Consider the following 26,386-nt stretch of genomic DNA (forward strand, 5'->3'; position numbering starts at 1 on the left):
CACTAGGCCCCAAACCGGAAGTGTCTCCCACCCTATCAGAGCATCTCCCAACACACACCCCCTCCCCGCCATCAAGTCCCTCCTCCTGTCTCTTCTGCGCCCCTGAGGCAGTTGACGCTGATTGGATCAAGCGAATGTCGATCAATCCTTATCCCGGCCTTTTACCCTGCCGCAGCCAATTAGTCTTCTTGCTGGTAGAGTGACAGAAGCAAAGTCCAATAACAATTCGTCTGGCTGCGGCAGGACCCGCCTCTTGGTCGGTGATGGCCGGCGGATCGGTACTGTCAATCAAGGTTTCACCCGCCTAGCGCCAATGCCTGCCTCTTTCCTGTCAGCCAATCAAATACAGCGGAGTTGAGAGACAAGAGTAGAAGCCAATAGTGATTTTCTGTGTCTCCGTTCTCTAGATAAGGGTCTAAACAGCTTTGCCCAATAGGCGATAGACAGTCTCTGATTGACAACTACCAGACCCAATAGAAATGTTAGTGGTTTTAAAGCACGTTATAAGGGCAGCAGCCAGTGGATTACGGCTCTATTTTTGATTGACAGCAGCTGTGTCCATTGAGCGATAGGGACAGTTGATTGGCCGTCTCCGTGGCCAATGGGAATATCTAGAGGAAGGAGGAAACGTTCCCGTTCAGGAGGGGGGGAAAATGGCGGCTGGAACGGGCCCGGGGGTCCCGGACGGGGGCCCCGAGGTGCCAAACCGCGACCGTGGCGCCTTCGAATGTAACATCTGCCTGGAGCCGGCCCGGGAGGCGGTGATCGGGCTTTGCGGGCACCTGTACTGGTGAGCGGGGCACGTGGGGGCGGGGCGAGTCAGGGGGCGGGGCTGGGTGAAGGGGGGCTGGGGAGGGGTGTGTCGGGGGCGGGGCTGGGTGAAGAGGGGCACGTGGGGAGCGGGGCGTGTCAGGGGGCGGGGCTGGGTGAAGGGGGGTTGGGGAGGGGTGTGTCGGGGGCGGGGCTGGGTGAAGGGGGGGCTGGGGAAGGGTGTGTCGGGGGCGGGGCTGGGTGAAGGGGGGGCTGGGGAAGGGTGTGTCGGGGGCGGGGCAGGGTGAAGGGGGGCTGGGGAGGGGTGTGTCGGGGCGGGGCTGGGTGAAGGGGGGCTGGGGAGGGGTGTGTCGGGGGCGGGGCAGGGTGAGGGGGGGCTGGGGAGGGGTGTGTCGGGGCGGGGCTGGGTGAAGGGGGGCTGGGGAGGGGTGTGTCGGGGGCGGGGCTGGGTGAAGGGGGGCTGGGGAGGGGTGTGTCGGGGCGGGGCTGGGTGAAGGGGGGCTGGGGAGGGGTGTGTCGGGGCGGGGCTGGGTGAAGGGGGGCACGTGGGGAGGGGTGTGTCGGGGGCGGGGCTGGGTGAAGGGGGGCTGGGGAGGGGTGTGTCGGGGCGGGGCTGGGTGAAGGGGGGTTGGGGAGGGGTGTGTCGGGGGCGGGGCTGGGTGAAGGGGGGCTGGGGAGGGGTGTGTCGGGGCGGGGCTGGGTGAAGGGGGGGTTGGGGAGGGGTGTGTCGGGGGCGGGGCTGGGTGAAGGGGGGCTGGGGAGGGGTGTGTCGGGGGCGGGGCTGGGTGAGGGGGGCTGGGGAGGGGTGTGTCGGGGCGGGGCTGGGTGAAGGGGGTTGGGGAGGGGTGTGTCGGGGCGGGGCTGGGTGAAGGGGGTTGGGGAGGGGTGTGTCGGGGGCGGGGCTGGGTAAGGGGGGTTGGGGAGGGGTGTGTCGGGGGCGGGGCTGGGTAAGGGGGGCTGGGGAGGGGTGTGTCGGGGGCGGGGCTGGGTGAAGGGGGGGCTGGGGAGGGGTGTGTCGGGGCCGGGGCTGGGTGAAGGGGGGCTGGGGAAGGGTGTGTCGGGGGCGGGGCTGGGTAAAGGGGGGCTGGGGAGGGGTGTGTCGGGGGCGGGGCTGGGTGAAGAGGGGCTGGGGAGGGGTGTGTCGGGGGCGGGGCTGGGTAAGGGGGGCTGGGGAGGGGTGTGTCGGGGGCGGGGCTGGGTGAAGGGGGTTGGGGAGGGGTGTGTCGGGGGCGGGGCTGGGTAAGGGGGGGTTGGGGAGGGGTGTGTCGGGGCGGGGCTGGGTGAGGGGGGGCTGGGGAAGGGTGTGTCGGGGGCGGGGCTGGGTGAGGGGGGGCTGGGGAAGGGTGTGTCGGGGGCGGGGCTGGGTGAAGGGGGGCTGGGGAGGGGTGTGTCTGGGCGGGGCAGGGTGATGGGGGGTTGGGGAGGGGTGTGTCGGGGCGGGGCTGGGTGAAGGGGGGCTGGGGAGGGGTGTGTCGGGGGCGGGGCTGGGTGAAGGGGGGCTGGGGAGGGGTGTGTCGGGGGCGGGGCTGGGTGAAGGGGGGCTGGGGAGGGGTGTGTCGGGGCGGGGCTGGGTGAAGGGGGGCTGGGGAGGGGTGTGTCGGGGCGGGGCTGGGTGAAGGGGGGCTGGGGAGGGGTGTGTCGGGGCGGGGCTGGGTGAAGGGGGGCTTGGGAGGGGTGTGTCGGGGCGGGGCTGGGTGAAGGGGGGGCTGGGGAAGGGTGTGTCGGGGGCGGGGCCGGGTAAAGGGGGGCTGGGGAGGGGTGTGTCGGGGGCGGGGCCGGGTGAAGGGGGTTGGGGAGGGGTGTGTCGGGGGCGAGGCTGGGTGAAGGGGGGGCTGGGGAAGGGTGTGTCGGGGGCGGGGCTGGGTAAAGGGGGGCTGGGGAGGGGTGTGTCGGGGGCGGGGCCGGGTGAAGGGGGGCTGGGGAGGGGTGTGTCGGGGGCGGGGCTGGGTGAAGGGGGGCTGGGGAGGGGTGTGTCGGGGGCGGGGCTGGGTGAAGGGGGGTTGGGGAGGGGTGTGTCGGGGCGGGGCTGGGTGAGGGGGGGCTGGGGAGGGGTGTGTCGGGGGCGGGGCTGGGTGAAGGGGGTTGGGGAGGGGTGTGTCGGGGGCGGGGCTGGGTAAGGGGGGTTGGGGAGGGGTGTGTCGGGGCGGGGCTGGGTGAGGGGGGGCTGGGGAAGGGTGTGTCGGGGGCGGGGCTGGGTGAGGGGGGGCTGGGGAAGGGTGTGTCGGGGGCGGGGCTGGGTAAAGGGGGGCTGGGGAGGGGTGTGTCGGGGGCGGGGCTGGGTGAAGGGGGGCTGGGGAGGGGTGTGTCTGGGCGGGGCAGGGTGATGGGGGGTTGGGGAGGGGTGTGTCGGGGCGGGGCTGGGTGAAGGGGGGCTGGGGAGGGGTGTGTCGGGGGCGGGGCTGGGTGAAGGGGGGCTGGGGAGGGGTGTGTCGGGGCGGGGCTGGGTGAAGGGGGGCTGGGGAGGGGTGTGTCGGGGGCGGGGCTGGGTGAAGGGGGGCTGGGGAGGGGTGTGTCGGGGCGGGGCTGGGTGAAGGGGGGCTGGGGAGGGGTGTGTCGGGGCGGGGCTGGGTGAGGGGGGGCTGGGGAAGGGTGTGTTGGGGGCGGGGCTGGGTGAAGGGGGGCTGGGGAGGGGTGTGTCGGGGGCGGGGCTGGGTGAAGGGGGGCTGGGGAGGGGTGTGTCAGGGGCGGGGCTGGGTGAAGGGGGGCTGGGGAGGGGTGTGTCTGGGCGGGGCAGGGTGATGGGGGGTTGGGGAGGGGTGTGTCGGGGCGGGGCAGGTTGAAGGGGGTTTGGGGAGGGGTGTGTCGGGGGCGGGGCTGGGTGAAGGGGGGCTGGGGAGGGGTGTGTCGGGGCGAGGCTGGGTGAAGAGGGTTGGGGAGGGGTGTGTCGGGGGCGGGGCTGGGTGAAGGGGGGCTGGGGAGGGGTGTGTCGGGGCGAGGCTGGGTGAAGGGGGGCTGGGGAGGGGTGTGTCGGGGCGAGGCTGGGTGAAGGGGGTTGGGGAGGGTTGTGTCGGGGGCGGGGCTGGGTGAAGGGGGGCACGTGGGGAGGGGTGTGTCGGGGCAGGGCTGGGTGAAGGGGGGCTGGGGGGGGTGTATCGGGGGCGGGGCTGGGTGAGGGGGGGTTGGGGAGGGGTGTGTCGGGGGCTGGGTGAAGGGGGGCTGGGGAGGGGTGTGTCGGGGGCGGGGCTGGGTGAGGGGGGGTTGGGGAGGGGTGTGTCGGGGGCGGGGCTGGGTGAAGGGGGTTGTGGAGGGGTGTGTCGGGGGCGGGGCTGGGTGAGGGGGGCTGGGGAGGGGTGTGTCGGGGTTGGGCTGGTGAAGGGGGGGTTATCGAGGGCTGTGTTGGGGTGGGGGGTTGGGGACGGTGTGTTGGGGGGCAGGACACACATAATTCCTTCTCTCTCTCCCCCCCCCCCGCAGCTGGCCCTGCCTGCACCAGGTGAGTCCGGGGGGGGGCAGGTTTCGGGAGGGTGGGGCCGGAGCGAGGTCGTTAGACGGGGGAATCGGCCTAAAGCCGGCGCTGTCCCCTCCCGTAATCCTTCAGTGCCCCCCAGCAGCCCCTCTGCCGGGAACTCCCTCGGGCCCCCCAAAGCCTGTGCCTGCCCCTTGAACTCCCTTGGGGGGGCAAGCGGAAACGGTGGGGGGCTGCTGCTAACCTCCCCCCCCCCCCGCAGTGGCTGGAGACCCGCCCCGAGCGCCAGGAGTGCCCCGTCTGCAAAGCTGCCATCAGCCGCGACCAGGTCATCCCGCTGTACGGCCGGGGCAGCGCGGGCCAGCAGGACCCCAGGTGCGGGGCGGGGGGGCAGGACCCCAGGTGCGGGGCGGGGGGGCAGGACCCCAGGGGCGGGGCAGGAGAGGGGGCAGCAGGACCCCAGGGGCGGGGCGGGGGGCCAGGACCCCAGGGGCGGGGCAGGAGAGGGGGCGGCAGGACCCCAGGGGCGGGGGGGCCAGGACCCCAGGGGCAGGGCAGGAGAGGGGGCGGCAGGACCCCAGGTGCGGGGCGGGGCGGCAGGGCCCCAGGGGCGGGGCAGGAGAGGGGGCGGCAGGACCCCCGGGGCGGGGGGGCCAGGACCCCAGGGGCGGGGCAGGAGAGTGGGCGGCAGGACCCCAGGGGCGGGGCGGGGGAGGGGGCGGCAGGACCCCAGGGGCGGGAGAGGGGGCGGCAGGACCCCAGGGGCGGGGCGGGAGAGTGGGCGGCAGGACCCCAGGGGCGGGGCGGGGGGGCCAGGACCCCAGGTGCAGGGCGGGGCGGCAGGGCCCCAGGGGCGGGGCGGGGGAGGGGGCGGCAGGACCCCAGGGGCGGGGCGGGGGGGCAGGACCCCAGGGGCGGGGCAGGAGAGCGGGCGGCAGGACCCCAGGGGCGGGAGAGGGGGCGGCAGGACCCCAGGGGCGGGGCGGGGGGGCAGGACCCCAGGTGCGGGGCGGGAGAGAGGGCGGCAGGACCCCAGGGGCGGGTCGGGGGAGCAGGACCCCAGGTGTGGGAGGGGGGGGAAGGGCTCCAGGGGCAGGGCAGGAGAGGGGGCAGGACCCCAGGTGCGGGGCGGGGGAGCAGGACCCCAGGGGCGGGGCGGGAGAGGGGGCGGCAGGACCCCAGGGGCGGGAGAGGGGGCGGCAGGACCCCAGGGGCGGGGCGGGAGAGAGGGCGGCAGGACCCCAGGGGCGGGGTAGCAGGACCCCCGGGGCGGGGCGGGAGAGGGGGCAGCAGGACCCCAGGTGCGGGGCGGGGGAGCAGAACCCCAGGGGCGGGGCGGGAGAGAGGGCGGCAGGACCCCAGGGGCGGGGTAGCAGGACCCCCGGGGCGGGGCGGGAGAGGGGGCGGCAGGACCCCAGGGGCGGGGCGGGGGAGCAGAACCCCAGGGGCGGGGCGGGAGAGAGGGCGGCAGGACCCCAGGGGCGGGGTGGGGGAGCAGGACCCCAGGGGCGGGGCGGGGGAGGGGGCGGCAGGACCCCAGGGGCGGGGCGGGGGGGCAGGACCCCAGGGGCGGGGCGGGAGAGAGGGCGGCAGGACCCCAGGGGCGGGGCGGGGTAGCAGGACCCCAGGGGCGGGGCGGGAGAGGGGGCAGCAGGACCCCAGGGGCGGGGCGGGGGAGCAGAACCCCAGGTGTGAGGGGGGGGAAGGGCCTCAGGGGCAGGGCAGGAGAGGGGGCAGCAGGACCCCAGGGGCGGGGCAGGAGAGTGGGCGGCAGGAGCCCAGGTGTGGGTCGGGGGGGCAGGACCCCAGGTGTGGGGGGGGAAGGGCCCCAGGGGCAGGGCAGGAGAGGGGGCAGGACCCCAGGTGCGGGGCGGGAGAGAGGGCGGCAGGACCCCAGGGGCGGGGCGGGGGGGCAGGACCCCAGGGGCGGGGCGGGAGAGAGGGCGGCAGGACCCCAGGGGCAGGGCGGGGGGGCAGGACCCCAGGTGCGGGGCGGGAGAGAGGGCGGCAGGACCCCAGGGGTGGGTCGGGGGAGCAGGACCCCAGGGGCGGGGCGGGAGAGAGGGCGGCAGGACCCCAGGGGCGGGGCGGGGGGGCAGGACCCCAGGGGCGGGGCAGGAGAGAGGGCGGCAGGACCCCAGGGGTGGGGCGGGGGAGCAGGACCCCAGATGTGGGGGGGGGGGAAGGGCCCCAGGGGCAGGGCAGGAGAGGGGGCAGCAGGACCCCAGGGGCGGGGCAGGAGAGTGGGCGGCAGGAGCCCAGGTGTGGGTCGGGGGGGCAGGACCCCAGGTGTGGGGGGGGGGAAGGGCCCCAGGGGCAGGGCAGGAGAGGGGGCAGGACCCCAGGGGCGGGGCGGGAGAGAGGGCGGCAGGACCCCAGGGGCGGGGCGGGGGGGCAGGACCGCAGGGGCGGGGCAGGAGAGAGGGCGGCAGGACCCCAGGGGTGGGGCGGGGGAGCAGGACCCCAGATGTGGGGGGGGGAAGGGCCCCAGGGGCAGGGCAGGAGAGGGGGCAGCAGGACCCCAGGGGCGGGGCAGGAGAGTGGGCGGCAGGAGCCCAGGTGCAGGATGGGGGTCAGGGCCCCGGGGGTGGGGCAGGAAAGGGGGTGGCAGGGCCCCAGGTGTGGGATGGGGGGGCAGGGCCCCAGGTGCGAGGTGGGGGGGCGGCAGGACCCCATGGGTGGGACGGGGGGCAGACCCTGGAGGCAGGGCAGGAGGCGGGCAGCAGGAGCGAGGGGGGCAGCGCGGTCCAGGAGGACCCCAGGTTCGGGGTGGGGGGGGTGGCAGGACCTAGGGCCGGGGGGGGCAGGATGTGAGTAGGGGAGGCGGGGCTGAGGGAGGGGGGCAGAACCCAGATATGGGGCAGGGAGGGCGGGAGAGGAGGGGATAGATGGGAGGCATTGGGGAGATGGGGGACAGAGAGGGGGGTGTTATTCTGACCCATCCCCCATGCTGTCTCTGCCCTCCCCAGGTTGAAGACCCCCCCTCGGCCGCGGGGGCAGCGCCCAGAGCCCGAGAGCCGTGGGGTGAGTGCGAGGCAGCAACCCCCCCCATGCTCCTAACGCCCCCTCTCCGCAGGGCTGTGCCCCCCAGCCCCCCCACGGTGCTAACGCCCCTTTCTCCCCGCAGCCGTGCCCCCCAGCCCCCCCACGGTGCTATCACCCCCCTCTCTGCTGAGCCGTGCCCCCCAGCCCCCCGACGGTGCTAATGCCCCTTTCTCCCCGCAGCCGTGCCCCCCAGCCCCCCCCACGGTGCTATCACCCCCCTCTCTGCTGAGCCGTGCCCCCCAGCCCCCCGACGGTGCTAATGCCCCTTTCTCCCCGCAGCCGTGCCCCCCAGCCCCCCCACGGTGCTATCACCCCCCTCTCTGCTGAGCCGTGCCCCCCAGCCCCCCGACGGTGCTAATGCCCCTTTCTCCCCGCAGCCGTGCCCCCCAGCCCCCCCACGGTGCTATCACCCCCCTCTCTACTGAGCCGTGCCCCCCAGCCCCCCCATGGTGCTAACGCCCCCTCTCTCCATAGGGCCTGCGCCCGCCCTACCACGACGCCGGCTTCCACATGGCCTTCGGCATCGGAGCCTTCCCCTTTGGGGTCTTCACCACCGTGCTGCGGGGGCCCGAGGCCAGAGCAGGTACGGAGCCCCCCAAACGCACACCACGACCCCCCGATCCCTACCCCACTGCCGCTACCCTCTGACCCCCCAGATCTCCCTGCTGCTACCCCCAGATCCCCATGGAGCCCCCCGCCGCTACCCTCTGACCCCCCAGATCTCCCTGCTGCTACTGCCAGCCCCCCCATCTCCCTGCCGCTACCCCCAATCCCCATGGAGCCCCCCAAACGCACACCACGACCCCCCGATCCCTACCCCACTGCTGCTACCCTCTGACCCCCCAGATCTCCCTGCCGCTACCCCCAGATCCCCATGGAGCCCCCCAAACGCACACCACGACCCCCCGATCCCTACCCCACTGCCGCTACCCTCTGACCCCACAGATCTCCCTGCCGCTACGCCCAGATCCCCATGGAGCCCCCCAAACGCACACCACAACCCCCAGATCCCTACCCCACTGCCGCTACCCTCTGACCCCCCAGATCTCCCTGCCGCTACTGCCAGCCCCCCCATCTCCCTGCCGCTACCCCCAGATCCCCATGGAGCCCCCCTAGATCTCCCTGCCGCTACCCCCAGATCCCCATGGAGCCCCCCAAACGCACACCACTACCCCCAGATCCCTACCCCACTGCCGCTACCCTCTGACCCCCCAGATCTTCATGCCGCTACCCCCAGATCCCCATGGAGCCCCCCAAACGCACACCACTACCCCCAGATCCCTACCCCACTGCCGCTACCCTCTGACCCCCGAGATCTCCCTGCCGCTACCGCCAGCCCCCCCAGATCTCCCTGCTGCTACCCCCAGATCCCCATGGAGCCCCCCGCCGCTACCCTCTGACCCCCCAGATCTCCCTGCCGCTACCGCCAGCCCCCCCAGATCTCCCTGCTGCTACCCCCAGATCCCCATGGAGCCCCCCGCCGCTACCCTCTGACCCCCCAGATCTCCCTGCCGCTACCGCCAGCCCCCCCAGATCTCCCTGCTGCTACCCCCAGATCCCCATGGAGCCCCCAGCCACTACCCCAGATCACCCCAGATATCCCTGCCGCTACCCCCAGATCGCCACAGAGCCCCCTGCCTCTACCCCCAGCCCCCATATCTCCCTGACACTACCCCCATATCTCCCCGCTACTACCTCCAGATCCCCACAGAGCTCCCCACCGCTACCCCAGCCCCCCATATCTCCCTGCCACTACCCCCAGATCTCCCTGCCACTACCCCCAGATCGCCACAGAGCCCCCTGCCGCTACCTCCAGCCCCCCATATCTCCCTGCCACTACCCCCAGATCTCCCCACTGCTACCCCCAGATCTCCCTGCCACTACCCCCAGATCCCCACAGAGCCCCTAGCCGCTACCCCCCGATTTCCTTGCCGCTACCCCCAGATCCGCACAGAGCCCCCTGCCGCTATGCCCAGATCCCCACAGAGCCTCTAGCTGCTATCCTCAGATCTCCCTGCTGTTACCCCCAGATCCCCATTGAGCCCCCAGCCAAAACCCCAGATCCCCCCAGATATCCCTGCCGCTACCCCCAGATCGCCACAGAGCCCCCTGCTGCTACCCCCAGCCCCCCATATCTCCCTGCCACTACCCCCAGATCTCCCCACTGCTACCCCCAGAGCCTCCTGCCACTACCCCCAGATCTCCCTGCCGCTACCCCTAGATCGCCACAGAGCCCCCTGCCGCTACCCTCAGCCCCCCATATCTCCCTGCCACTACCCCCAGATCTCCCCGCTGCTGCCCCCAGAGCCTCCTGCCACTACCCCCAGATCCCCACAGAGCCCCCAGCCCCCCCAGATCTCCCCACTGCTACCCCCAGATCCACAAAGAGCCCCCAGCCGCTACCCCCAGCCCCGCGATCTCCCTGCCGCTACCCCCAGATCCCCACAGAGCCCCCAGCCGCTACCCCCAGCCCCCCATATCTCCCTGCCACTACCCCCAGATCTCCCCGCTGCTGCCCCCAGAGCCTCTTGCCACTACCCCCAGAGCCCCCTGCCGCTACCCCCAGATCGCCACAGAGCCCCCTGCCGCTACCCCCAGATCTCCCCACTGCTACCCCCAGATCTCCCTGCCACTACCCCCAGGTCTCCCCGCTGCTGCCCCCAGAGCCTCCTGCCACTACCTCCAGATCCCCACAGAGCCCCCAGCCCCCCCAGATCTCCCCACTGCTACCCCCAGATCCGCACAGAGCCCCCAGCTGCTACCCCCAGCCCCCCCAGCTCTCCCCACTGCTACCCCCAGATCCCCACAGAGCCCCCAGCTGCTACCCCCAGCCCCCCCAGATCTCCCTGCCGCTACCTCCAGATCCCCACGGAGCCCCCAGCCGCTACCGCCAGCCCCCCCAGATCTCCCTGCCGCTACCCCCAGATCCCCTACCCTCCATGGACCCCCAATTTTTCCCCAGCTTCCCACCATACGCTGCTCATTCCAACTCCTCCTATCCCAACCCCCCGCAACTTTCCACTTCTCCCTGCTACCCCCCCTGTGCCCCCCACCCCCTCCATTGCACCCCATGCTGGACCCAGCCCACCGCTTGGCATGGGGGGGCACAGAGCTGAATTCCCCCAGCCCCCCCCTTCCACTTACCTCTCTCTCCCCCCAGATGAGGCCGGTGCCCCCCGCCCCTCGGGCTGGCAGGATTCGCTCTTCCTCTTCCTGGCCATCATCATCTTCTTCTGGCTTCTCAGCGTGTGACCCCGGGGGGGCCTGGGACTGCCGGACTCACTCCCTGCCCTGCCCAGCCCCACCCACAGAGATGGGGAGGGGGTCTCCCCCGGGGCAGCTCTGGAGTTTGGGGAGGGGGTGAGAACGGGGGACTGATGGCTGGCTTGGGGGTGATGTGGGCCCCCAGCAGGCTGGGCTGACACCCCCTTACACTACACAGTATAAATGCCCCCCCCGGATTGAGCCCGTCTGTGGCACCCCCTGCGGGCAGGCCTAGGAACTGCAGCTGGACAGGATCACAGCCGGGGGATGCCCCGGGTTGGGGGGCAGCAGGAGCCCGGCAGGGGGGCCTCTGGCCATTGATACAATGGTGGTGAAGAGCAGCTGGGAACGGGGGGTGGGGGAGATTTGGGGTTCACAGTGTACGTTCCCAGCGCTGATTAAAACACCAGTGAGTCTTCAGTCCCCTGCGAAGTGTGGGGGGAGGGAACGAAGGGGGCTGGGGGGCTCGGCCCCCGTGCCCGAGAAACTGTGAACTGTCAGGCCTGGGCCCGAGGAAGACGAGGCTGGAGCCAGGGTGGGGGGGGAAGCGGGGGGCTGGAGGGAGGAGAGAGGAAAGTGGGGGGCTGCAGGGAGATGGTGAGCAGGGGGCAGTGGGGGGGCTGTAGGAGGCCAGGAGGCAGGGGAACATGGGGGGCTGGAGGGAGGAGAGAGGAAAGTGGGGGGCTGCAGGGAGAGGGTGAGCAGGGGATAGTGGGGGGCTGTAGGAGGCAGGGGAACGTGGGGGGCTGGAGGGAGGAGAGAGGAAAGTGGGGGGGCTGCAGGGAGAGGGTGAGCAGGGGGTAGTGAGGGGGCTGTAGGAGGCCAGGAGGCAGGGGAACGTGGGGGGCTGGAGGGAGGTGGCCGGCAGGGGAAAGCAGGGGGTGGTGGTGGGCGGGGGGGCCAGAGGAAGGCCGGGGGCCGAGAGGATCTGTGACCGGCCCAGGGCAGCCCGAGATGGAGCTGAGCCGGGGGGTCCAGCAGTGCCCACGGGGGGGGGGGGGCAGGCAGCTCCCCGGGGAATCTCAGCCTTGGCCCCCGGGGCAAAGGGCTGCGACCGGCCAGCACAGGGGGGACGTGTCTCTGGCTGGGGAGCACCACGGGGGAGCTGGAGAAACGGGAACAGCAGGGGCTGCGGGTCAGGAGTGAGGGGCACCAGCATGGCTGGGGGGGGCAGGGCTGGGCTGGACTGCCAGGGGCTGCGAGTCGGGAGTGAGGGGCACTGGCAGAGCTGGGGGGAGGGTGCAGGGGCTGCGAGTCGGGAGTGAGGGGCACTGGCAGAGCTGGGGTGGGCAGGGCTGGGCTGGCAGGGGCTGCGGGTCAGGAGTGAGGGGCACTGGCAGAGCTGGGGTGGGCAGGGCTGGGCTGGCAGGGGCTGCGGGTCAGGAGTGAGGGGCACTGGCAGAGCTGGGGTGGGCAGGGCTGGGCTGGCAGGGGCTGCGGGTCAGGAGTGAGGGGCACTGGCAGAGCTGGGGTGGGCAGGGCTGGGCTGGCAGGGGCTGCGGGTCAGGAGTGAGGGGCACTGGCAGAGCTGGGGTGGGCAGGGCTGGGCTGGCAGGGGCTGCGGGTCAGGAGTGAGGGGCACTGGCAGAGCTGGGGGGGGCAGGGCTGGGCTGGGCTGCCAGGGGCTGCGAGTCGGGAGTGAGGGGCACTGGCAGAGCTGGGGTGGGCAGGGCTGGGCTGGCAGGGGCTGCGGGTCAGGAGTGAGGGGCACTGGCAGAGCTGGGGTGGGTAGGGCTGGGCTGGCAGGGGCTGCGGGTCAGGAGTGAGGGGCACTGGCAGAGCTGGGGTGGGCAGGGCTGGGCTGGCAGGGGCTGCGGGTCAGGAGTGAGGGGCACTGGCAGAGCTGGGGTGGGCAGGGCTGGGCTGGCAGGGGCTGCGGGTCAGGAGTGAGGGGCACTGGCAGAGCTGGGGTGGGCAGGGCTGGGCTGGCAGGGGCTGCGGGTCAGGAGTGAGGGGCACCGGCATGGCTGGGGGGGGCAGGGCTGGGCTGGGCTGCCAGGGGCTGCGAGTCGGGAGTGAGGGGCACTGGCAGAGCTGGGGGGGGCAGGGCTGGGCTGGCAGGGGCTGCGGGTCAGGAGTGAGGGGCACTGGCAGAGCTGGGGGGGATGCAGTTCCCCTCACCCCAGTGTCCCCCCACCAGCTCTCCCCCAGCTATGCCCAAGTTGGGGGGCTGGTAGTGAGAGCAGATGTGCCCCCTTTGGGCAGCCTGGGCTCTAGGGTCCAGGTTGGAGGAATTGATTTAGAGACACAGCAAGTTTCAGGGAACACCCCCCCCCCCCGAAATCCATGGACCTGAAATAAGCAGCAGGTGGAAAAAATATATTTTATTATATAGGCAAAAAAGTCTGTACAACAGCAAAGGGGGGAGGCAGAACCCCGGGGGGGACCCCCAAACCAACACAGCTGGCCTGTGCTGCGCCCCCTCCCCCACTAATTCATTCCAGGCCTAGTTCCCCCAAGAGGCCCCCAGGTTGCTCCTGGGCTCCCCCCCATGCAATGGCCTGCGTGTCCCCCCCCACACACACACACTTCCAGCCTCCCCAAAGTGGCCCAGGCGCCAGCATTGATGCGAGACAAGATGGCTGCCCTCAGCCATGCAAAACAGGATGGGGGGAGGACCCAAAGGGGTTGGGTAGGGGACAGACCCCCCCCTCACTAACTGATAGAGGGGGCAGGGTCCCCCACACACAGCTGGGGGGGGCATTTCTCAAGGAGAGAAACATGGACAATGGCCCCATGACAGGGATGGGGAGCGAGTTGCTGGGGGGGAGAGATCAGAGGGGAAGGAGGGTGATGGCTCAAGGCAGGTCAGCCACGGGGAGGGGGGGTTGGCAGAACGGGAGATCCAAGGGGTTGGGGTGATGGGGCATTGTGTGGGGCGGGTGAGGATTGGGGTGATGGGAGGGAGGTCTGAGGGGGGAAGCAGCGGGGGAGGGGGTTACATTCCAACCAGCTGCCCCCAAACCACAGTAACTCCTGGGGAGAAGCCAGGGACCACCCCCCCGCCAAGAGCCACAGGGGGACCCCCAGAAAAACATTAAGAAAAATGACAAAAAAGTTTTTTTTTTTTTTACATTCTAAACGTTCCCCCTCCCCGCACTGCGGGAGACACGTCAGGTGTGATGAGCCCCCCAATCACTGAACTCGCCCCACAGCCCCCATCCAGTCCTGCCCCCTTAGCCAAGAACCCCCTCCTCCCCTCCAGCCCCCTTCCCTCAACTATCCCCCTCTCCAGCCTCCCCCCTGGCAGACACACACTGTAGCTGCAGACCCTGGACAGGGGCGGGGGAAGGAGTGGGGGCCCAGCACCCTCCACCTTGCTGTGGGGCTGGGGGTCAGAGGTAGAAGATCCCATGGTCTCCGGCTCAGAGTCCGAGTCTCTATTGGTGTCGCACTGAGGTAAATGAACAGGGGCCGGCGGTGCCGGGCGAATCCCAGTCCCCTTCCTGCTCCTTGGGGCTTCGGCCCGGCACTGGCGCCTGGCTCGCGCGGGCCGGCCCTGCGCCCGTCACCGGCCTGCAATGGCTAGAGTTCAACCGGTCGGTCTGACGCCGTCTGCGCTGCTCCTCTTCTCCCGCCGGCCCGGCTCCGCGGGGCAGCCCCCCTCCCCATCCTGTCTTTCCTTCCCCCACTCCCCCATTTCCCGCGGTGGGCAGGTTGCTGAGGCTCTGCTCCCCCAAACATCCTGCCCTGCAGCCCCACGTGCTCAGGGGCTTGGGGGGGCACAGTTGGCAGCCGGCCAGAGCAGGTGGGGGGGGGGCTAGCGAGAGACGGCTGCACACGGGCCGCGCCAGGGAGCTGAGAAAGCGGGGAGAACCTGGCCGAAACGGGAGTGAAAACGGCGAGGCCGGCGCACGGGGCGAGAAGGGAACACCCTGAAGAGTGAGAAATCTTGGGGGGGTCTTGGCCCCACATGGGGGGGTCGGTGTTGCTCATTCAATACCAAAATGCCCAGGGAGCCTGGATTCAGCCCACAAAGCGACGCCAGCGAGGGGTCCCCATGGGCACCACTTTGGCTTGTTTCCCACGGCGAGACGCCAGCCCCCCGCCCCCCATGGGACTGGGGCTCGGCCGGGGGGCGGGATCAGTTGGAGGTGTCAGAGTGGACACTGCCGGGTCCTTCTGTGGGGGACGTCACCGAGGAGGGGGTAGCGGCTTCCTGCCACCCGCCGTTAGCCTGGGGGGTCAAAGGTCACAGGTCACGTTGGGCCAAGCCCCTACCTCCCCCAGTGGTTATGGGGGATCCCCTGCCCCCCACCCCACTGAGAGCAGCGAGCTCTGGAGCAGGGATCAGCCCTGGGATGCACAGGAGGCAGCAAGTGGGGGGCGGGATGGACTGGGGGGGCAGGAGGCAGCGGATGTGGGGGTTGGGGGTTGGATGCAGCAGCTGGGCAGGGGATGGAGGCAGGACAGATGGGGGGCGAGAGGCAGCAGCTGGGCAGGGGATGGGCAGGAGGCAGCAGCTGAGTGGGGTATGGGGGGCAGGAGATAGTAGCTGAGTGAGGGATGGGGGGCAAGAAGCAGCAGCTGGGGGGTTGGGGGGCACGGACTCACCCTCACGTCACGGGGGCTGTACAGCTGGCCGGACGCCAGGCCCTCCCCATACGGCCCCTGGCTCATGGAGTGACGCAGAGACTCCACCTGTGGGGGGGGCGGGGAGACTGAGGAGCCGGACCCATGGGGGGGAGGGGGAGCAGGTACATGTCCCCAATCCAGGGGGCTGTGACGGGGGGTTCACCTGGGAGGGGGAGGTTCGTGACCCTGATCTGGGGGGGCTCACCTGGGAGGGGGGTTCATGTCCCCAATCTGGGGGGGCTGCGATGGGGATTACCTGTCCCTAATCTGGGGGGGGGGTCCCTGGGAGGGGGGGTAAGTGTCCCTGATCCAGGGGGGCTCACCTGGGAGGCAGGGGGTACATATCCCCGATCTGGGGGTCTCCCTGGGGGGATGTGTCCCTGATCCGGGGGGGGCTGTGACAGGGGGTTCACCTGGGAGGGGGAGGTTCGTGACCCTGATCTGGGGGGGCTGCGATGGGGATTACCTGTCCCTAATCTGGGGGGGTTTCCATGGGAGGGGGGGTAAGTGTCCCTGATCCAGGGTGCTGTGATGGGGGGTACGTGTCCCCGATCCGGGGGGGGCTGTGATGGGGGTTGTGTGTCCCAGATCTGGGGGGGCACCTGGGAGGGGAGGTGTCCCCAATCCGGGGGGCCTCACCTGGGAGGGGGGGTACGTGTCCCCGTTGAGTCCCGGTAGCCCCAGGAACATGTCACTGGAGCTGGAGAGGTTGAAGGAGCCGCCGGACCCTGGGGGGGGGGCACAGAAACAGGAGGGAGACGCTCAGAGCTGGACGCGGATTAAACACCAGTAGCGCCTGGCCAGCAGGGTCCTATGGGGGGGCTCCCAGCCTGGCAGGGCAATTGCCTACGGGGGGGGGGGCGGGGCAGCCGGTGGGGGTGGAGCAGTTACCTGCAGGGGAGGAGGGGGTGGGCAGGGCAGCTGGCGGGGGCAGAGCAGTTACCTATGGGGGGAGGGGAAGCCGGTAGGGGCGGGGCGGTTACCTGCAGAGGAGGGGTGGGTGGGGCAGCTGGTGGGGGCAGGGCAGTTACCTGGGAGGTGGGGAGGGCGGGGCAGTTACCTGCAGAGGAGGGGTGGGTGGGGCAGCCGGCAGGGGCGGGGCAGTTACCTGCGGGGGAGGGGTAGGCGGGGCAGCTGACGGGGACGGGGCAGTTACCTGTGATGGAGGAGTGGGTGGGGCAGCCGGCGGGGGCAGGGCAGTTACTTGCGGTGGGGGGGTGGGCGGGGGTGGGGCAGTTACCTGCCAAGGAGGGGTGGGTGGGGCAGCTGGCGGGGGCGGGGCAGTTACCTGGGAGGTGGGGAGGGCGGGGCAGTTACTTGCAGAGGAGGGGTGGGCGGGGCAGGCGGCAGGGGCGGGGCAGCTACCTGCGGAGGAGGGGAGGGCGGGGCAGTTACCTGCGGAGGAGGGGTGGGTGGGGCAGCTGGCGGGGGCGGGGCAGTTACCTGGGAGGTGGGGAGGGTGGGGCAGTTACCTGCGGAGGAGGGGTGGGTGGGGCAGGCGGCGGGGGCGGGGCAGTTACCTGCAGAGGAGGGGTGGGCGGGGCAGGCAGCAGGGGCAGGGCAGTTACCTGCGGAGGAGGGGTGGGCGGGGCAGGCAGCAGGGGCGGGGCAGTTACCTGCGGAGGAGGGGTGGGCGGGGCAGGCGGCAGGGGCGGGGCAGTTACCTGCGGAGGAGGGGTGGGCGGGGCAGTTACCTGCGGAGGAGGGGAGGGTGGGGCAGGCAGCAGGGGCGGGGCAGTTACCTGCGGAGGGGGGGTGGGCGGGGCAGTTACCTGCAGAGGGGGGGTGGGCGGGGCAGGTGGCAGGGGTGGGGCAGTTACCTGCGGAGGAGGGGTGGGCGGGGCAGGCGGCGGGGGCGGGGCAGTTACCTGCAGAGGAGGGGTGGGTGGGGCAGGCGGCAGGGGCGGGGCAGTTACCTGCGGAGGAGGGGTGGGTGGGACAGGCGGCAGGGGCGGGGCAGTTACCTGCAGAGGAGGGGTGGGTGGGGCAGGCGGCAGGGGCGGGGCAGTTACCTGCGGAGGAGGGGGTGGGCGGGGCAGTTACCTGCGGAGGGGGGGGTGGGCGGGGAGTCGCCCCCGCTCTGGGTCCCGTGGGTGACGCTCATGGCGGTGGGCGGGGCAGTTACCTGCGGAGGAGGGGAGGGAGGGGCAGGCAGCAGGGGCGGGGCAGTTACCTGCAGAGGAGGGGTGGGCGGGGCAGGCGGCAGGGGCGGGGCTGTTACCTGCGGAGGAGGGGTGGGTGGGGCAGTTACCTGCGGAGGAGGGGTGGGTGGGGCAGGCGGCAGGGGCGGGGCTGTTACCTGCGGAGGAGGGGAGGGTGGGGCAGGCAGCAGGGGCGGGGCAGTTACCTGCAGAGGAGGGGTGGGCGGGGCAGGCGGCAGGGGCGGGGCAGTTACCTGCGGAGGAGGGGGTGGGCGGGGAGTCGCCCCCGCTCTGGGTCCCGTGGGTGACGCTCATGGCGGTTTTCACGGTGTAAATATTCGCCTCCTCCTGGAACTTACCAACGTTCTTCTTGTAGCGAATGCGCTTGTTGCCAAACCAGTTGGAGACCTGGGGAGGGCGGGGGGGGGCAATAGACACAGGAACCGCTGAGCAGGGCACGACCCCCCCCCCCGTCCGCACCCACGCTCGGCTGAGGCAGCCCGCCCCCCCGCCGCTGGGAGGTGGTGATCCTGCCCCCCCACACACACCTGGGAGATTGTGATCCCAGTCCCCCCCTGCACACCTCGGAGACGGTGATCCCCCGCTGCACACACACCTGGGAGACGGTGACCCCCCCCGCACACACACACACCGGGGAGATGGTGACCCCCCCGCACACACACACCGGGGAGACGTGACCCCCCCCCTGCACACACACCTGGGAGACGGTGACCCCCCCCCGCACCCGCACACCTGGGAGTCGGTGATCCCCCCCCTCACACCTGGGAGATCGTGACCCCCCCCGCACCCCTGGGAGACGGTGATCCCCCCCCCCGCACCCCTGGGAGACGGTGATCCCCACCCCCACCCGCACACCTGGGAGACGGTGATCCCCACCCCCCCTGCACACCTGGGAGACGGTGACACCCCCCCCCCGCACACACACACCTGGGAGACGGTGATCCCCACTCCCCCGCACACCTTGGAGATGGTGACCCCCCCCGCACACACACACCTGGGAGACGGTGAAACCCCCCCCCGCACACACACCTGGGAGACGGTGACACGCCCCCCGCACACACACACCTGGGAGACGGTGATCCCCACCCCCCCGCACACCTTGGAGATGGTGACCCCCCCCGCACACACACACCTGGGAGACGGTGACCTCGCCCCCCCTGCACACCTGGGAGATGGTGACCCCTCCGCACACACACACCTGGGAGACGGTGATCCCCACCCTCCCCGCACACCTGGGAGACGGTGACACCCCCCCCGCACACACACACCTGGGAGACGGTGACACCCCCCCCGCACACACACACCTGGGAGACGGTGATCCCCACCCTCCGCGCACACCTGGGAGATCGTGACCCCCCCCGCACACACACACCTGGGAGACGGTGACTTCACACACACACACACACCTGGGATACAGTGATCCCCACCCCCCCGCACACCTGGAAGACGGTGACCCCCCCGCACCTGCACACCTGGGAGACGGTGACACGCCCCCCGCACACACACACCTGGGAGATGGTGACCCCCCCGCACACACACACCTGGGAGACGGTGATCCCCACGCCCCCCGCACACTGGGAGACGGTGACCCCCCCCCCGCACCCGAACACCTGGGAGACGGTGACACCCCCCCCCCGCACACCTGGGAGATGGTGACCCCCCCCGCACACACACACCTGGGAGATGGTGATCCCGCCCCGCACACACACACCTGGGAGACGGTGATCCCCGCCCTGCACACACACACCTGGGAGACGGTGATCCCCACCCCCCCCGCACACCTGGGAGACGGTGACACCCCCCCCGCAAACACACACCTGGGAGACGGTGACCCCTCCCCGCACACACACACCTGGGAGACGGTGACCCCCCCGCACACACACACCTGGGAGACGGTGACCCCCCCGCACACACACTGGGAGATGGTGACCCCCCCGCGCACACACCTGGCAGACGGTGACCCCGCCCCGCACACACACACCTGGCAGACGGTGACCCCCCCGCACACACACCTGGCAGACGGTGACCCCCCCGCACACACACCTGGCAGACGGTGACCCCCCCCGCACACACACACCTGGCAGACGGTGACCCTGCCCCGCACACACACCTGGCAGACGGTGACCCCCCCCGCACACACACCTGGCAGACGGTGACCCCCCCCGCACACACACACCTGGCAGACGGTGACCCCCCCCGCACACACACACCTGGCAGACGGTGACCCTGCCCCGCACACACACCTGGCAGACGGTGACCCCCCCCGCACACACACCTGGCAGACGGTGACCCCCCCGCACACACACACCTGGCAGACGGTGACCCCCCCGCACACACACCTGGCAGACGGTGACCCCCCCCCGCACACACACCTGGCAGACGCTGATCCCGCCCTGCTTGGCCAGCTGCTCCTTGGCCCGCTCGCTGGGGTAGGGGTTGCTCAGGTGGGAGTAGAAATACTCGTTCAGCAGCTCGCTCGCCTGCTTGCTGAAGTTCCGGCGCTTCCGCCTGCGGGGCGAGGGGGTGAGGGCGGGGCCAGGCTCAGGGGGCGGGGCCAGGCTCAGGGGGCGGGGCCGGGGGCGGTACCTGACGTCCAGGAAGCGGGAGCGCAGGATCATGACGGCCTCGTACGTGCTCTGGGGTCAGTGGGGGTGGAGGTTGGGGGCAGGGCTGTGTGATGGGGCGGGGCCAGGCACAGGGGGCGGGGCCAGGCTCAGGGGGCGGGGCTGGGGGCGGGACCTGGCGTCCAGGAAGCGGGAGCGCAGGATCATGACGGCCTAACACGTGTTCTGGGGTCAGAGGAGTGGAGGCTGGGGGCGGGGCTGTGTGATTGGGCGGGGCCAGGCTCAGGGGGCGGGGCCGGGGCCGGTACCTGGCGTCCAGGAAGCGGGAGCGCAGGATCATGACGGCCTCGCATGTGCTCTGGGGTCAGGGGGGTGGAGGTTGGGGGTGGGGCTGTGTGGTGGGGCGGGGCCGGGTGCGGGGCCAGGCTCAGGGGGTGGGGCCAGGCTCAGGGGGCGGGGCCGGGGCCAGGCACAGGGGGCGGGGCCAGGCACAGGGGGGCGGAGCCGGGGGCAGTACCTGGCGTCCAGGAAGCGGGAGCGCAGGATCATGACGGCCTTGCACGTGCTCTGGGGTCGGGGGGGTGGAGGTTGGGGGCAGGGCTGTGTGATGGGGCGGGGCCAGGCTCAGGGGGCGGGGCCAGGCTCAGGGGGCGGGGCCAGGCACGGTACCTGGCGTCCAGGAAGCGGGAGCGCAGGATCATGACGGCCTCGCATGTGCTCTGGGGTCAGGGGGGTGGAGGTTGGGGGCGGGGCTGTGTGATGGGGCGGGGCCGGGGCGGTACCTGGCGTCCAGGAAGCGGGAGTGCAGGATCATGACGGCCTCGCACGTGCTCTGGGGACAGTGGGGGTGGAGGTTGGGGCGGGGCCAGGCTCAGGGGGCGGGGCCATCCTCAGGGGGCGGGGCTGGGGGCGGTACCTGGCGTCCAGGAAGCGGGAGCGCAGAATCATGACGGCCTCGCACGTGCTCTGGGGGCGGGGGGGGTGGTGGAGGTTGGGGGCTGGGCCAGGCTCAGGGGGCGGGGCCAGGCTCAGGGGGCGGGGCCGGGGGTGGTACCTGGCGTCCAGGAAGCGGGAGCGCAGGATCATGACGGCCTCACACGTGCTCTGGGGTCGGGGGGGTGGAGGTTGGGGGCGGGGCTGTGTGGTGGGGCGGGGCCGGGGGCGGGGCCAGGCTCAGGGGGCGGGGCCAGGCTCAGGGGGCGGGGCCAGGGGCGGTACCTGGCATCCAGGAAGCGGGAGCGCAGGATCATGATGGCCTCGCACGTGCTCTGGGGACAGTGGGGGTGGAGGTTGGGGCGGGGCCAGGCTCAGGGGGCTGGGCCAGGCTCAGAGGGCGGGGCCAGGCTCAGAGGGCGGGACCAGGCTCAGAGGGCGGGGCAGGGGGCGGTACCTGGCGTCCAGGAAGCGGGAGCGCAGGATCATGACGGCCTCGCACGTGCTCTGGGGTCAGGGGGGTGGAGGTTGGGGGGGGCTGTGTGGTGGGGCGGGGCCAGGGGCGGGGCCAGGCTCAGGGGGCGGGGCCAGGCTCAGGGGGCGGGGCCGGGGCGGTACCTGGCGTCCAGGAAGCGGGAGCGCAGGATCATGACGGCCTCGCACGTGCTCTGGGGACAGTGGGGGTGGAGGTTGGGGCGGGGCCAGGCTCAGGGGGCGGGGCCAGGCTCAGGGGGCGGGGCCGGGGGCGGTACCTGGCGTCCAGGAAGCGGGAGCACAGGATCATGACGGCCTCGCACGTGCTCTGGGGGCGGGGGCGGGGGGGGTGGAGGTTGGGGGCGGGGCCAGGCTCAGGGGGCGGGGCCAGGCTCAGGGGGCGGGGCCGGGGGCGGTACCTGGCGTCCAGGAAGCGGGAGCGCAGGATCATGACGGCCTCGCACGTGCTCTGTTTCAGCTGTATCTGGATGGAGCTGAACTTGCGGTGAATGATCCCAACCATCCGCTCGATCTCCCGGGGCGCCACCGGGCGCGTGCGGCTCTGCTCCCGCAGCAGGTTCATCACGTGGGTCGTGAACTCGTTACACGCCTGTGGGGGGCGGGGCTCAGCACAGCACCGACTCCGCCCCCGTCAGGCTCCTGGCCCCGCCCCAACTCCCCCCACAGCCCCACCTGCCAGCAGGCAGGCCCCCCCATGGTTCCAAGCCCCGCCCCCAAGCCAGGCCCCGCCCACCTGCTCGTATTTCTCCAGCTCGGCGTGGTAGATCTGGCGGATCTGCGCCAGCTTGTGGCGATAATCCGAGTGCTCGATGGAGCTATCGGGGGAGACGCCCCCCGAGGCCGCCACCACCGCCGCCGCCGCCACCAGGCCGCCTCCCTTCTCGGGCCCGGCCACCCCCTCGGCCAGCAGCATGTTGTCCAGGCGCATCAGCTGCGGGTCCACCGGCTCCTCCTCCTGGCTGCTCCGGACGCTGAGCCCTGCCGGGAGGGGCAGGGGGTGAGACACACGGCGCCCCTCCCTCCCGACCCACAGCCCCCGCCCGGCCAGCGCCCCTCACTCCCGACCCGCAGCCCCCTGCTCCATCGACGCCCCTCACTCCCGACCCGCAGCCCCCCGCCGGGCCGGCGCCCCTCACTCCCGACCCGCAGCCCCCCGCCTTGCCAGCGCCCCTCAGACCCGCAGCCCCCTGCTCAATCGGTGCCCCTCCCTCCCGACCCGCAGCCCCTTGCCCTGCCGGCGCCCCTCCCTCCTGAGCCGCAGCCCCCCCCCCCCGGCCCAGCCAGCACCCCTCACTCCCGACCCGCAGCCCCCTGCTCCGCTGGCGCCCCTCACTCCCGACCTGCAGCCCCTTCAGCTGCTGCTGTCAAAAGTTGTGCCCCCCCCTCGCTGGCCCCATGGTCGCCATGGTGACGACCTCACAATGACTCTTCCTCTCCTGAACCTGACAAAATGGGAATGGGGGAGGGGTTGAGGGGGGCTGTGTCCTGAGCTCATCGCCTGCCCCCCCCCGTGCACTCAGGGGACCCCCAGTAACTCCCTGGGTGAGTTGTAGGGGGTCAGGGGGGCTTCACGTACAGATCCCAGGCCCGGAGACCTGTGTAAACAGGCACACGTGGAACCGATGCCAATTCCCCCCCAAACACACATCCCTCCTGTGCCCCCCCGTGGTTCCCCCGCTCGCTGCCACACCCTCCCATGGCCACACCCGGCTACTCCGTGTTTCTGTGTACGACCGACACCCCCCCCCCGAGATCTGCGAGGCTGCGTGTGTGTCTGTGTCCGTGCAACACGTGTGCATCCGTCTATTAGAACAGTGTGTGTCACACACACACAACCAGCTGTGACACGAGCAACATTGTTGTCCATTCACCTCCCCTGCCCCCCCGTATGTCTTTAGACCCCTGGGCCCGATCTCAGGTGGGCTCTGGACAGCGCCGGGCCCTACAGAGCCCCCGCCCCGGCTGGGTAGCACCCGGCCCACCCGGCTGGGGGGTCTGGGCAGTGCCAGGCCCCACAGAGCCCCCCCCCGCACCCGACCAGGGGGTCTGGGTAGCACCCGGCCCACCCAGCTGGGGGGTCTGGGCAGCGCCCAGCCCCACAGAGCTCCCCCCCCGGCTGGGTAGCACCCGGCCCACCCGGCTGAGGGGTCTGGGCAGTGCCAGGCCCCACAGAACCCCCCCCCCCCCGCGCCCAACCAGGGGGTCTGGGTAGCACCCGGCCCACCCAGCTGGGGGGTCTGGGCAGCGCCCAGCCCCACAGAGCCCCCCCCCGCGCCCAACCAGGGGGTCTGGGTAGCACCCGGCCCACCCGGCTGGGGGGTCTGGGCAGCGCCCGGCCCCACAGAGCACCCCCTCGCCCCTGGCGCCAGGCCAAGGGGTCTGGGTAGCACCCGGCATGGCAGGGCCCCAATCACGGACCGGGGATGGCGGGTCTGGGCAGCACCCAGGGTATTTTCTCTTCCCGACACCAGCCCGGCAAACAGCCCCCCCACACACACACCGTTCGGGGGACAGGACTCTGGCCGGGTTCGTACAACACCCAAAACCAGCCCGATCGACAGGCCCCAGCCGAGAGCTGGAAATAGCTGAACCCACAACAACCCCCGTGCCAGGCATCCAGAGACACATGCGCACACTAGGAAACGGGGGTGTAACACCCCCCCACACACACACACGGTTTCCTACAGACACAAACACATAAACCCCATTTATTCCCTGAGATTTTCTACACACTTGCACGTACCCGCTCGCACACGTTTCACCCACACGATTGTACGCACACAGACCGGGCCCAGGTATCTTATGGAAATACAGCCACACAACACCCCTGTAGTATAGACACCCCCGACACAGACACACAAAATATTACACGTTGTATAAACAGCAGCTGCAGATAAACACCCACATCGACACACACGGTGTTACTCATGTTCCCTGAGACGCTCACACACGGTACCTCCATGGACTTCCACGCACACAGCAACGCACGTGAATCCCGCGTCCCCCATATGGACACACGGGATTTCTGTGTTTTAAACACCCCCGCCACAGAACATCCGTGCACCCCGTGCCCCCCCACCAGTGACCCGCACACCCCTGGGGGCACGTTCAACATACAAACAAAAATCTCACATTTCAGCAGCCACGGACTGGCTCAGGGGCCCCCGGCCTGGGCAAACTCCAGGCAAATTTCACCCCCCAGGCCCGAGCCAGGAACACCCCCCCAGGCCCCCCAACACAGGGCGCTGCCTGCCTGGCTGTGAGCACGCACACACACACACACACACACACACACACACACACACACACACACACACACACACACACACACACACACACACACACACACACACACACACACACACACACACACACACAGAGAGTTTAATTCAGGGGTGTGCAGGGTCCTGTTGCACACGCAGACCCAGCTGCCCAGCCCCCCCCCCGGCATGTGGGGCAAAGGGTGCGGGGGACAGATGCTCAGTGCCCGGAGCCCCCCAGGCCTTGCTCTGGCTCCAGGCAGGGGCTGCCCAGGCTGAGGGGGGCAGGGGGGCCCGGGCCCTCCCCCACCTGTTTTCTCCTTGATCTCGCACAGGACGGAGTACAGGGCCGGCTTCATGCGCTGGCAGTTCAGGGCGTGTTTCCTGCGGGGGGGGGGACGAGAGAACAGATAAAGCAGCTTTATGGGGGGGCCACAAAGGGTTAACTCAGCTCCAGCCCCCCCAGTAATTCCACACTAAGACCCACAATCCTTTGGTCCAGGACTCCTGGGTCCTCTCCGCAGCTCTGGGAGAGGAGTGGGGGCGGGGTGAGCCCGGACTCCTGGGTCCCTGCCTGGCTCTGGGAGGGGAGTGGGAGCGGGGGGCGGGGTGAGCCCGGACTCCTGGGTCCCTGCCTGGCTCTGGGAGGGGAGTGGGGGCGGGGGGAGGGGTGAGCCCGGGCTCCTGGGTCCCTGCCTGGCTCTGGGAGGGGAGTGGGGGCGGGGGGAGGGGTGAGCCCGGACTCCTGGGTCCCTGCCTGGCTCTGGGAGGGGAGTGGGAGCGGGGGAAGGGGTGAGCCCGGACTCCTGGGTCCCTGCCTGGCTCTGGGAGGGGAGTAGGAGCGGGGGGAGGGGTGAGCCCGGACTCCTGGGTTCCTGCCCGGCCCAGAGCGGGGAGGGGGGCACCGGGACCCCCCATACTTGGCCTGCGCCTCGTCCAGGCTCTGCTCCGCGATGCCCACGATCTGCTGCAGGATCTCGCCGAGCTCCTGGCGCCGGGGCTCGCCGGGCTCGGGCCGGCCGGGGGGGGGCAGCAGCCGCCCCTGCTCCTCCATGGCCCGACGCGCGCCGGGGGGGCCCCGGGAGACTCCGGGGCTGCCAAGATGGAGCCGGGGCGGGAGGCGGAGCAGGGGGGTCGGGGCTCGCCGGGCTCGCTGCAGCCGCCGCGTATCGGTGCTGCCCCCTGGCGGCCGCGCGGGGAACGGCGGGGGGGGCCTTAAAGGGACAGGCCAAGAATGTCCGGGGGGCGGCCAGGACTCCTGGGTTCTCTCCCCAGTGCTGGGGCCGGCAGCCAGGACTCCTGGGTTCTCTCCCCGGCTCTGGGTGGGGGAGGGACCGGGATCCAGGACTCCTGGGTTCTCTTCCCAGTGCTGGGAGGGGGAGGGGCCGGGATCCAGGACTCCTGGGTTCTCTCCCGGCTCTGGGTGGGAGAGAGGCCGGGAGCCAGGACTCCTGGGTTCTCTCCCCAGTGCTGGGAGGGGCCGAGAGCCAGGACTCCTGGGTTCTCTCCCCAGTGCTGGAGCCGGCAGCCAGGACTCCTGGGTTCTCTCCCCGGCTCTGGGTGGGGGAGGGACCGGGATCCAGGACTCCTGGGTTCTCTTCCCAGTGCTGGGAGGGGGAGGGGCCGGGTGCCAGGACTCCTGGGTTCTCTCCCCAGTGCTGGGGCCGGCAACCAGGACTCCTTGGTTCTCTCCCCGGCTCTGGGTGGGGGAGGGACCGGGATCCAGGACTCCTGAGTTCTCTTCCCAGTGCTGGGAGGGGGAGGGGTCGGGAGCCAGGACTCCTGGGTTCTCTCCCCAGTGCTGGGAGGGGCCGAGAGCCAGGACTCCTGGGTTCTCTCCCCAGTGCTGGGGCCGGCAGCCAGGACTCCTGGGTTCTCTCCCCAGCTCTGGGTGGGGAGGGGCCGGGAGCC

The 26,386-nt window shown here is 71.2% G+C and overlaps 2 protein-coding genes across 20 annotated transcripts; one reads left to right on the forward strand and one right to left on the reverse strand.

The window, feature by feature from the left end:
- The first annotated feature begins 603 nt into the window (after positions 1 to 603).
- On the forward strand, positions 604 to 10,906 carry RNF5 (ring finger protein 5). Its single transcript, XM_050919680.1, has 6 exons — positions 604 to 790; positions 4,186 to 4,204; positions 4,440 to 4,552; positions 7,147 to 7,201; positions 7,697 to 7,805; positions 10,383 to 10,906. The coding sequence occupies exons 1-6, from the start codon at positions 654 to 656 to the stop codon at positions 10,472 to 10,474; spliced, it is 525 nt and encodes a 174-aa protein (XP_050775637.1). The 5' UTR covers positions 604 to 653; the 3' UTR covers positions 10,475 to 10,906.
- A 2,544-nt stretch (positions 10,907 to 13,450) lies between these two features.
- PBX2 (PBX homeobox 2) lies at positions 13,451 to 25,599 on the reverse strand. 19 transcript variants are annotated; one of them, XR_007768785.1, is made up of 11 exons: positions 25,396 to 25,599; positions 24,786 to 24,859; positions 21,949 to 22,193; positions 21,614 to 21,804; positions 19,493 to 19,731; positions 19,330 to 19,365; positions 19,205 to 19,235; positions 17,562 to 17,610; positions 15,701 to 15,789; positions 15,041 to 15,127; positions 14,565 to 14,663 (listed from the first exon to the last, which is right to left on the reverse strand). XR_007768785.1 is itself a non-coding variant. In XM_050919632.1 (10 exons), the coding sequence occupies exons 3-10, from the start codon at positions 22,141 to 22,143 to the stop codon at positions 14,571 to 14,573; spliced, it is 1,077 nt and encodes a 358-aa protein (XP_050775589.1). In that variant the 5' UTR covers positions 22,144 to 22,186; positions 24,786 to 24,859; positions 25,396 to 25,599; the 3' UTR covers positions 13,451 to 14,570. The 19 variants fall into 19 exon arrangements, 14 of the variants coding, with proteins under 14 accessions (XP_050775589.1, XP_050775576.1, XP_050775584.1 ...); XR_007768786.1 differs by lacking the exon at positions 19,205 to 19,235 and adding an exon at positions 19,236 to 19,266; XM_050919632.1 differs by lacking the exon at positions 19,330 to 19,365 and having other exon boundaries at positions 13,451 to 14,663; positions 17,457 to 17,610; positions 19,495 to 19,731; positions 21,949 to 22,186.
- Positions 25,600 to 26,386: the final 787 nt, after the last annotated feature.

Source organism: Gopherus flavomarginatus, chromosome 12 (genome assembly GCF_025201925.1).
Source record: "Gopherus flavomarginatus isolate rGopFla2 chromosome 12, rGopFla2.mat.asm, whole genome shotgun sequence".
Taxonomy (NCBI): Eukaryota; Metazoa; Chordata; order Testudines; family Testudinidae; genus Gopherus; species Gopherus flavomarginatus.